Below are 12,412 nucleotides of genomic sequence, written 5' to 3'. Positions count from 1 at the left end.
ACTGGCTTTTGGGCCTGTAGGAGCTGGCTGTGACGATGTACAGTATATATCTAGTGCCCAGAGACATTGGTTTTCTAATCGGAAAGGAGATGAAATTTTCAAATGGTAAAGCAGGATATTTGTTAATATTCAACACAGACATAGAACAGAAAGAATTAAGACCTTACCTAGTGCTGTTCTTGCTGGTGTGGCATCTTTTTTAATCCAGAATGATACCCAGGATAACACAACTGTTAAGATGCAGGGTATGTATGTTTGAATAGTGAAGTATCCCATTCTTCTACTTAAATCGAAGTATATAGTCATGACTATGTAATCACCTGCAACAACAGGAAAGAAGCCAAAAAGGATATTGTGATGAACTTCCGTTACTCATTCGCCTCACTGGTAATCTTTAGAGCAAGTATTGTTTCAAATATGCAGTGTATGAAATATTTCCTTGTGTTCTGAGACCATCTGTGCAAAAAAGCCCAGGCACAATGCAGCTAAATTAAAGCTTTCTTACTCAGAACTTCCTGTGTTTTATCCCTTTGATAGAAATTTCAATGTTTCTGGACAGCTGGTGTGAGGCGGGGAGTGGACACAAGGTTCTTCCTCTCACCTGAGCTTGACTAATGGGTTTTCCCAAGGCCTCTCTGCTTCCTGAGGCTGGAACTTCAGAATGATTCCATGGCAAGTATCACTAGGCTACCAACTTCCGACAAACTTGCAGTGGCCATTTCACCTTCCCTCTGCCTTCCCTCCTATGGATGCACCTTCCCTTCCAAACACCTAATTCTGGATTTGATCGGCTTCACCTTTTCCCCCTAGAACCATAATGCTGCTCTACACCAGCTGCTAGGGGTCCTTATGCAAGATGAAGCACACAAACTTTCCCCATAAACTGAGAACTTGTTCACAGACATTGAAAGCTCAATGTGGGAAAGCCTTAATTAGCCTCAAATCAGGTTTTCTATCACACAGTAACAAGACAAAGTATAGCATCCTCTCTCGAGGCCTCTTAACAATATTTTCTATGTTCTTTGTGATTGGTAACATTTCAGTATTCTTTAGTACCAAATGTATTATTGAATAGTTGGCATAAAATGTTCCCTTGTGTCAGTAAAGTACATACCACCACCATTTGTAAATTTCGTTTTCTGTCTATCTAGGGTTTTATGTTCTACCCCTCAGCTCAGTGGTGTCCAAATTATATCAGAAATACAGCTCTGTAAGCAAGAATTAAAAAAACAAAAATTAGCATACCATAGTATTTTGCAGAGTGCTGTGCCTACAGTGCAGTGCGTAGGTATGTGTCTTGTCTTTGAGAAGGTATAAAACAGTGTGGGTTTTCTGATTTATGTATGTAAACCACCCTAGCCTGTGGAGAGCTCTTCTGCTCCCAACCTATAGAAGATACAATTCTCTGTGATTATCAGGCCCTAAGGAGTTCTACGTGAAAGCAATAATGATTGTGTGATCTTATTTGTTATTGAACTGGGGATCTGTGAGGACTGAGAACAGAATATGATATAAGCACACGACTGAGTTTATTGATACATGTGCATAACTCTCAATAATTGACACTGGGAAGAGTATAACCCTATGTCTATGTTTACTGGTTTAGTATACAGCACCTCAGCTTTTATTTCTGCATTCTTTAAGTAGCTTTAAAAGTCCTTTTGTGATTATTATTGCTACAGATGCGGTTTGATGAGGTCATGATGTAACACTGACAGACCCTGGTCGTCGGCAGGTGGTATAGAACCTGGGACTTCTGGAACTAAATGCATGAGCCTCAAGACATATGGCTCTAGCTAATGCTGTAGAGCAGACTCATTAATCTCTCTCTCTCTAGGTCGTCTTGGTGCCACTAGATGGGACAGAACCCCACACCCAGCAGGTGTGTGGGTTACAATGACAGACAGGGCATAAACTTGCTTGGACCCCTTCTCCAATCACCTGGCAGACAATATGTACAGTAATCAGCACCCTGCTTTTCCAGCAGAAAGAACTGTATTTCTACTTTAGGGTTAGAAGAATCTCCAAGTATCTAAACGGCTGCCATTTTTAAGGGCTCCCCCAAAATTGCTCACAAAATCCCTGTCACACACAGAAAAAAGTACATTGAAAGCTGCAGTTCCTCTTCAAAATGGATCATTATTGGTTGGGTGCCGTCAGCGTTCTTAGTGCTGCACAGAACCATGCAGGGGAGAAAATCTTTGTTCCCAAAGGGCTTATAGTCAACAATAATTGTCATTAAGTAGTTACCCCTTGCCAATTAATTCCATAGAGTGATCGTACAATTATGTCTTCTAGATACAGAGAAAAAAAACTATAGTGATTTCAGATACTGCTACATAGTAACATAGTAACCCTGATATTCTATGATTTTCTTAGCTCTCATATACCCATTTTAATTCATAGATCTCTTCTAAAGGATGGTAAGTATTGTAATAGCATTTTGCAGAACAGCAGCCAGATGTTTAAAGGTATTTAAAGGTGTCTAAAGACCTAAAGAATATTTGAGTGTCGCCCAGTATGAAATTCATGAATGGCTGGGAGAGCATTCATGTAACATAGCTGAGAGTGATTTTACATGCTAATGGCTGTATGTGGGCAGGCCAGGTATGGCTGCTTTGGCAGCAAAGCCATGTAAAAGGCAACCCAGGCTAGAGAGTTCAAGGGACACCGCTGTTCAACAGTCCAGATTGTAGGCTGGAGAATGTCAGAATATGATGCTATAGACAAAGTAAAAGAAAACCCAAATCTAGGTACCAGATTTATTACCACAACATTAGCAGTGTGTCAACTTTCATATCTTCCTCATACCACACAACATTTCTCATAGTGAGGAATGGCGATCAAGCCATGCAGGCAATTGCAGTCGGGACGCTCTGGAGCCTTCATTGTATGTAAATTTGTGTCCAGGACACATTCTCCCCCATTTGTTTAATTACACAAACATTTGACTAACAAGTGGTGCACCAAGGATCACCCCTCTGAATCTCCCCTCACACAAGTGAGAATCAGGAGTACCTTAGCTTCGCCAAAGTCCGTGGAGTTACACAAGTGTGAAACTCATGTGAGAAGAGATCTAGCCCCTGAGATTCTAAAGTAAGGCTAGGCAGTGCACTGTTTGGACACTATTAAAGCCGCTGGCATGGGGAGGAAATCATCTCTGCATTAAAAAAGCTGGAAGCACTTATGTCCCTCATGTTGGCACTATCGTGGTAAGTAAAAGCTGCGTGCTGGCCCAAGGCTTTTAAAAACTACTGTAGATTGCAGTATGCATCTAAATTGCATTTTAGATTTTCCTTTAACCTTGGTCAGACCATCTCCTTTTGCATGACCTCAATTTGTCACTCAGCCTGCTGAATAGCTGCATCAGTCTCTAGTTATCTAAAATTTCTTGGTGGCGGTTTTTGTGAGTGTGTACAGCAGTAGCATGCACATGCCGCATTGCACACAGTACAGTTTTACAGCTACTTATTTAAAGTACATGAACCATCAATAATCAAAATCACACAGCTTCTATTCTAAAGGATTACAGAAATGTCAAAGGAAGAGGTATGAGTCTTACATTAACAATCCAAAATATAAAATTATTCTCTTCATTCTGCATTGTGGGACATAGTTGTATATGGTACATTAGTTCTGAAGAAATCCCACTGACATCAATGCAATTTCCAGATGAGGAACAAATACAGAACATGCAACACAGATCTACAAAGCAGATTTCAGAGGAAAACCCTGCTTTAAGATAAAAATAACGGATATAATGGGCTTAAAAAAACATAAGTAATCTAATTGCAAAAATGGAGGCCACATGGAAACCAAAGAAATCTCCAGTTTGGAACTAAGAAAATAGTTTTAGTTATCAACAACTTAAATCATTTCTCAGGAAACTTACTTAAAAGTTTAACTAAACAATGAGCCAAGTTCATTGAAATAATGAAAATTGCCTGGAGGCAAAATAATCCACCACAGGTTTTATGTAACAAGAAAAAGTGTATCTTAAGGCAACAAATCTTTTAAAGTAATCAAAATAGAGAGGCAACATTTCTCATGAAACCCGGATGACTGTTGTCTGTGACCTAAAATACCCTTATTAATTTTAGTTTATAATTTGAAAATAGGATCCTGGGTGGAAAAATAATGATTTTCTATGGATTCAGAACCTGGGGTTTTAATGAATGGTGCTAAGCAGCAGCATAATGTCATTTTCTGCTAAAGACTGAGGAAGGCTTGAGTGAACTGCCAAAAGTTTTCCTATATCACATTAAAACTCAACTTCCTTAAGGCTGAAATATTTGAGTAGCACAGAACTGGAAGTTGTATTTTTAAATAAATCTTTTTACAGTATAACCACATTAATGTACATTGCATAGTAATTAATATCTTCAAATTAGATCATAAATTCACTCTACTACATTTGTTTCACCATCTTACCCCTCATCGCCAATAATTCTACTGTTATACTCTATGGCTAAAATGGATGGTGAGCCCATTAGTCTTACTAAAAGTTAAATGAAGACTGATTTTAGTGATGTGTAATATGAAACTACCATGTACCAACTTGACAATATTCTGGTTTACTGTATTTTTAGTATGTGAAAGAAGACAAGACTCTTGTTCTTCTCCACCTGAAATGGAGAATAATAAAGAGTGTCAGAGTTCACCTGTGACATTAGTGAGTGTGATTGTGAGAATAAAATATAAAGATGACTAGCAGCATGCTAGGAATATATTACTATAGACCTGTGGGACTCAAAGAGAGCTCATAGGGGTAACTCATTTAACATGTTTGTTTTTTATAATATTTCACAAAATCTACTTAATACCGGATGGGTAAATTTCCCCCATCCTCCAAGTTTCAATCTCTTTTCCATGTCTGAACCCAACATCATCCTCCCCCCACCCCACTCCTCTTTTTTCCCTTCCACCCAACCTTGTCTGACACCTTTTGCTCCCAAAGCCCTCCCCTGTCATTCCTTTATTGATCTCTGACCAAGTCTGCTGTGCTGTCCTAGTAAGTTGAACAACTCTTACTGGGCTGGGTACTCTCTACCTTCCATAGTCTGGAGCACCCCGAGTCAGAAGCACCTCAGATTGCGATGCAGATCTCTGATCTGAAAACAACCAGCCCAGTTCACAGGACACTAACCAAGTTAGGATTTCTTTAAGTATCGTTCGCCTGTTATTGATGCCACTTCCGCAGTTGACTTGTCTATCCAATTGCTATGATGTGCTGAAATGATTTTGCCAGATGCTGCCCTCTTACTCCATCAGGGAGAGGAAGACCTACCTTTGGAATATCCAAAAATTGAGCACAATTGTGGATGAGACAGTCTGGCAGCAGTGACTCTAGAAAGAGGTTCTCTTATTTAAAATAAAAATAATGATAAAAATAGGACATTGTAAATGCTTCTTGGAGATGCAGAGAAGATGAAAGGTAGGGGAATAAATGTCCCTGTCTCCCTTAAAATCTTGATAACCAAAGAAAATGTACTAGAGCTTATGCGATCTTTTATTCTGACCCTTCCAGAACATGTTTTTCCATGTGTATTACTAGTGCTCATCGCCATGGAACAATCTTTGATCTCAAGCACTCTAGGATGAATGCTCCCAAGGCCTAGAAAAAATAAAAAGACTGAGGTCACCCTGCTACTTAGGTTTTTTTCTCAGATGGCTACACATTGCTCTGATGACAAGGTTTCTCCAGTGTGAGTAACGGTGTGCATGTTCCCACAGGTGCACACACACAAGAGCAGACAGGCACATTTGCACACATTCCAACATGTAAATGTCCTAATTCTGAAGTATTATATTACAGGTAACTTGTGCGCATGATATGTTAAATAACCGTCTCTATGTGTCTCCAGGGGTGGCTTTTAGTATCATTTGTATTATCATAGTGTTGTAGCTTAAGAGCCTCAATCTTGGACTAGGATTCCATTGTGGCAGGCGTTATGCAAACACAACAAAAAGATGATGCCAGCCCTTAGGAACATACAATCTAGATTAATAATTGCTCTAGGCATGGACAATGTATGTATGTGTGTATGTACTGTGCACAGGCCAGAGGCTGCTGTCTTAAGTAATATTGAGTATGCATTTTTCCTTATGAAATACAGTGAGCCCATTAATTGCAAATGGCTAGCAGTAGTGGTGATTGTGTTGTTATTACATAAGTTATAGGTCTTTTTTTTATTACACAGAGCCATATATAATATGGGGGTGGGGGAGACAAGCAAATTCCAAAAGCATCAGTTTTCATAATAGGAATGTTGAGGGTTGTTTTAAAGAATATAATAAAAAAAGACACATGCGTAAATAAAAGGGATTAATGTAAGGGGATTAATATTAAGGACCAACTCCTGGTCTCATTGATGCCAATGGAAGATTTGTCTTTGACTCAAGTAGGACCAGGATTTGGCCCTAAATTATAACTCATAACTGAACTGTCTCTTATTTAAATGTTTGCCATTGTAAAGATATTATTTTCTTTGTGTAACAACATTAAGAAGTATAACATTTGGGAACATATTTTCACTGAAGCTATCTGTTGTTTATTTACTGAGTCAGCAACAGGTAATTTACATTTGACGTTATTTGCTCTTCCGTAGCCAATAACCTTTCAGTTTCTTTGATGGAACTAGCATTTTCAAGAGCCCAATAAAATGTCAAAGTTTTGTTGAATGGCATTGTGTCTGTTTTGAAAATCTGATAACTAGTATGTATTTACATTTATTTCATCCTATGATTTTGAATGGTAGTGTTAAGCTTGGAAACATTTATGAAATGTGTTAGAGGTCTAAATTATTCATATTGGCCAATTTTTAGAATTATTGACATACGTGTATGAAATAAAATGTTTAAAAATGAACCTTTTTCAATAGTTTAAATAACTGTGTGAAACCGAAAAGCCGGTAATTATCATGTCCGAAAGAACTCATTATGTACTGAACCCCCTACATTTTAAAGTAGTTGATTTGAAATGTGGTTGCACATATTCTACAGTCTTCAGTTACACTACACAACTTATGTTAAGTCCCCTTTAGCTCTTTGAGAGTACAGGGGAGATAGACCAACATCTGTGTATATAGCTGCATACAAGAAGGCAACCCCAAAGATATAAACTCCCAAACAATAAAGCCTGAGTTACTAAGGTGATTTGTTTGAGCAATTAAAAAGAGTTTGATCGTTATAATGATAGCTTTATTCTGAAAACCTAAGTGCTCTTTGTTTGCAGCACTACTATAGAGCATAATGCTTCCCCTCAAAATAGGCCATGTGAAGTTACAGCATCCTACTCATCCAAGCACTGCTGCCAACATCAGAATTGCTTTTAGATCATGTCTAGCCATAATGACATTTTCATTTCAGAGCAGAAAATGGCATTTTGTATGTTCTTTCAAATATGGAATTAATGAAAATGATTGATTTTTCATTTTATTATTGCAAGGTACAAATAATATTGAGCAGTCCTCACAAAAAATGTAGGTTCATCAAACCAAGCAATACAAATGAAAACATATAATACCACAAGCAGAAATTCCGTCCATGATTACAAGTCTAGTTCAATTTCTGACTGAACAATAGAAAAGCTACACATATAACCTCTATCACCTAGAATGCATTTAGCGCATCAAGCAGAAAGTAAATCAATGTCCAAATATTGTAGATCATGAATGATCTATTACTCTTTATTCATAGAGAAAATATCACTAAGTATCACAATTAGGCTCCTCTTTTGTTCCTAAGAAAAGATTAATAATATCCAATGTAGTCTGAATAATAATAAATTACCATATGCCACTGCTGTGTCTGTGAAGATGGGACCAGAAGACCCTAAAATATGAATTATTTTTATAGGGTTATATAGCATTGCAAGGGTTATTGGCTGGGAGCACAATAATGCTTTTAGAACAAAACATTTTCCACACTCTGTGAAGTATAGAATGCAGCAGGAGTAATGAGCAGACACTAAGGTAATGCTTCTCAAACTCATTTTGCTGTTAATAATTGTCCAAACATGCCTGGAGAGCCACAGTTTAATGTCACCTGTTAGGCAGTGCTGATCACATCCTACTTATATATAGTACTAAGACTTTTAATGACACGATCCATTGACAATTGACAATACTGCTTGGGGTAGGGGGCCTGGCCTCTTTGTTTTTAATAATGTTTGGCATAAAGTCTCACATGCTTTAATGTCCACACTTTTATTATTCAGAATTTCATTTAGACTGATACAATTAAAACTGGAAATGGAATCTAAATTACTTTGAATTTTAGAACAGTTCAGGTTTCAATAATTGGACCTAAACCTGCCTTGCTAGTGTTGGGTCTGACTCAAAGCCAAGAGACTATTTTCTAGAACTGTTTCAGAAATTGAATTTTTTTTTACAAAATACCAAGTCATTGAAAATGTAATTTTTCATAGGAAAGGGTCAGTTTCAACAAATTTCCCATTTAGAAAAAAATTGAAAAAAGTTTCAAAATTGTCAGAACATGCCATTTTGACATTTTCTATATGAAATGTTATGTTTTCCCAGTTCAAAATGACTTTTCATTTCAAAATTTAAGTTAAATAATAAAAAAGAGGTCAAAATTTAAATGAAATGTTTTAATTGATCTGAAGCATTCCCGCCACCGCTCCCCCTGCCTCCCCAGATTTTCAGTTAGCAAAATGTTTTGAGATTTGGATTTTTTGTCCTGATCTGGGCAGGAAAACTTTTTGAAATCTTGAAAACTTTCATGGGACAGGAAAACAGTTTCCCAGCTGGCTCTACTATTTCAAGGTTCAGCTGTAGATGAAATCTCTGTTGTTTGTGCAAAACTTCTTCCCCCAAATGGCAGAAACTTCATGAGAATAGCCGTTTACTGTGATTACTGAGATTACTGTGCATTTTACAAAAATCAGTTGATCTCACAATCCTTCTACCATCTGTGGCAGAATCTCATGAGAACATATTACAAGATTCTGGTCAAATCTGAATCCCAACCTCAAGCCCTACAGCAGCTTTCATTGATTTTAAGACCAGACGGGACCATTGTGATAACTGAGTCTGATCAGCATAACACAGTCCTTAGGACTTCCCTGAATTAATCACTGCTTCAAGTAAAATAGATGTGGTTGAACTAGATCATATCTTTTAGCAAAACATCAAATCTTGACTTAAAGAATTTCAGTTGTAGAGAATCCACCACAACCCTTGGTAAATTATTCCAATGGTTAATTACCTTCACTGTTAGAAAAAAATTGCACCTTATTTCACATCTGAATTTGTCTAGCTTCAATTTCCAGCCATTGGATCTTGTTCTACCTTTGTCTATTAAATCAAAGGGCCCTCTTATAGTCTGGTGAACATGATCAACAGTTTGGGAAAAACAATTGGCCAAGTTTGTAACTTTTATCTCAGAGCCCTGTTTATTTACCACAATACACATATGAAATGTGGAACACCACCACTAAGTAACAGCCCTGTTCCTAGCCTAGTTTTGGGGGCCTCTGTACTCCTGCAGCTTAATCTTTTCCAGTCTAACGGAGTCTACAAGTCCTATTTGCCTTCTCATAGCCAACTTCTGCAGCCACAGGAGAATGTGCTCCCAGCCCTCTCCTGGTCCCAGGCACTCTCAGGAAGTTGGGGTCTTTACTTACATCCCTTAGCTGGGAATCATCCGAACCAGCCACTTGATGCTGTCCAGCTGGGTTTGATGATTCCCAGCACCCACCTGCTGGGCTTCTCTCTAAAACAAGGTTGGTGGCTCCCTCCTCCCCCACCACCTGAGCCCTTAAAAAGGCAGATGGCCCTATTTCACCTCTATTATCAAATATCTGTTCCCCAGATAGGTTCTTGCAGTTGGTGATCAAGACACCTTTTCACCTCCTGTTTGTTAGAATAAACAGATTGCGCTCCTTGAATCTGCCACTATAAGACATGTTTTTTAATCCTTTAAACATTCTCCCAGCTCTCCTCTGAGCCCTCTCCAATTTATCAACATCTTTATTGAATTGTGGCCACCAGAACTGGACACAGTATTCCATCAGCAGTTGTACGAGTGCCAAATACAGCGGTAAAGTTACCTACTCCTACTCAGTATTCCCCTGTTTATACATCCAAGGATCATCACATTAGCCCTTTCAGTCACAGCGTTGTACTGGGAACTGTTGTTTTACTTTAGAGGGAATACATGGGCCAAAGGTGTTAACATAATTCAGTCACTGACCAACAATAAACAGTGTTAAACGAGGTCTGGGCTTTGGTATACAAAGACCTCAGCCTGCTTAGGACCATGGCAAATACACCATTAGAAATCCCTTTAACCTTTTATTAAAGACACAGAAAAGAAGGAGAAAAAACAGCTGAAGTGTTTAAAATGCGACGTATTAAACAAGATTTTAATTTTAACAACATCCCCTGTTTCCTTTAGCTGTAGACAATTTTTAGGAGGAAAAACTTCCTGTTCTTTGACAGTCTTTTAGAGGGTACCTAAGAGGGCAACAACTTGTATTTGTCAAGTTGTATTTGTCCTTTTGTGGGGAAAGAGAAGTTAGTTGAGGTGGGCTGGAGATGTCCTCGCTGCTGCTGTTGTTGTTTGTCAGGGTTCCTTCCCCACTCTGAACTCTAGGGTACAGATGTGGGGACCTGCATGAAAGACCCCCTAAGCTTATTCTTACCAGCTTAGGTTAAAAACTTCCCCAAGGTACAAACTTTGCCTTGTCCTTGAACAGTATGCTGCTACCACCAAGTGATTTAAACAAAGAACAGGGAAAGAGAACACTTGGAGACGTCTTCCCCCAAAATATCCCCACAAGACCTACACCCCCTTTTCGAAGGAAGGCTTAATAATAATATCTTCACCAATTGGTACAGGTGAACACAGACCCAAAACCTTGGATCTTAAGAACAATGAAAAATCAATGAGGTTCTTAAAAGAAGAATTTTAATTAAAGAAAAGGTAAAAGAATCACCTCTGTAAAATCAAGATGGTAAATACTTTACAGGGTAATCAGATTCAAAACATAGAGAATCTCTCTAGGCAAAACCTTAAGTTACAAAAAGACACAAAAACAGGAATACACATTCCTTCCAGCACAGAGAATTTTACAAGCCAAAAAACAAAAGAAAATCTAATGCATTTTCTAGCTAGATTACTTACTAACTTTACAGGAGTTGGAAGGCTTGCATCCTTGATCTGTTCCTGGCCAAGGTATCACACAGACAGACAAAAACCTTCCCCCCCCCCTCCAGCTTTGAAAGTATCTTGTCCCCTCATTGGTCATTTTGAGTCAGGTGCCAGTGAGGTTACCTTAGCTTCTTAACCCTTTACAGATGAAAATATTTTGCCTCTGGCCAGGAGGGATTTTATAGCACTGTATACAGAAAGGTGGTTACCCTTCCCTTTATATTTATGACATTGTTCAAGCCCAATCCTAGAAGGAAAAGCCCCCTTGTTTGACAGTCTCATAGATGGTATCCAAGATGGCAATAACTGCCATTGCAGGACATGTTTGGGATTCACCTGGAGCTGGTAGTGGTGGTGTTTATTACCAGGCTCTTAGCATTGGTGTACAGGCCATAAAAACATTTCTTCTCTTCATGTCCCTTGGTACCTTGATTAATTTTGCTCTCAACAGCATAATTCTGTGCTAAATGAGTGCTCAGTTGTCCCCACTTTTCACCGTCCCTTTTTGTGGTCAGTTCAATGCCCTCCTCACTAGTCTAAACAGTCTGTGCCCTAGAAGATTAATTCCCCTTCTATTGAGCCTTGAACTTATCCTTCACCCCTGCCTAAACCTGATCCGAATCCAAATACTGCCTGTTCTCCTCTTCTCTTCTCTAAAGTTATATTTGTACTTCTGAATTTTCAGACCACACACCTTTCTTAACATTTTTTTTAATCACAAGTATACATATTGTCTTATCTGGTTCACAGTAACAATTCACTCTTCTTTGACCTGTGATTGCTTTAGTCACGTACAATATCTGCATAAATGCCCTGAATGCATAACTCCTCACTATCCTTAAACATAACATGCATAACTCCTCACTATCCTTAAAATAGTTTCCTTTACTCGGACAAAGAATCATCCTCAAATCCTTTGTCAACATACAATTCTGAGAAGTCTTTCAACAATAACACACCAATTATTCAAACACCAACAAACTCTCCTCCCCTTCAGATAATTGACTTTTCAGTCCCTGGCCATTCGGTTCATAGCCAGATGATTTGTATTGTCTGTACAGTTTAGACTGTAGACTCCATTGACTTTATCTGCAGAACAGTAATGTTGGCCTAAAACTGTTAAAGGAACAAAGTAACAAATTTAGGTTGAGTTGGTCAATATCTGTCTCCTCATTGTCTCCAGGGCTTTCCTTTGTTTACTAATAGATTCTCTAAGTCTTATGACATGTAGCATTAT

General features: G+C 38.4%; 1 protein-coding gene across 3 annotated transcripts in view; it reads right to left on the bottom strand.

Annotated features, from left to right (window-relative positions):
• Positions 1-12,412, bottom strand: part of GABRG3 (gamma-aminobutyric acid type A receptor subunit gamma3) — a 569,219-nt gene that overhangs the window by 60,764 nt on the left and 496,043 nt on the right. For all 3 annotated transcript variants that reach the window (XM_048858893.2, XM_048858908.2, XM_048858887.2), the window contains exon 7: positions 168-320. In XM_048858893.2, coding sequence (XP_048714850.1) covers positions 168-320 — 153 coding nt within the window. The remainder of the gene's footprint in view (positions 1-167; positions 321-12,412) is intronic.

This window comes from Caretta caretta, chromosome 1, assembly GCF_965140235.1.
Source record: "Caretta caretta isolate rCarCar2 chromosome 1, rCarCar1.hap1, whole genome shotgun sequence".
Classification (NCBI taxonomy): Eukaryota; Metazoa; Chordata; order Testudines; family Cheloniidae; genus Caretta; species Caretta caretta.
The sequence above is the reverse complement of the archived record's forward strand: the minus strand, read 5'-3'. Positions and strand labels throughout refer to the sequence as shown.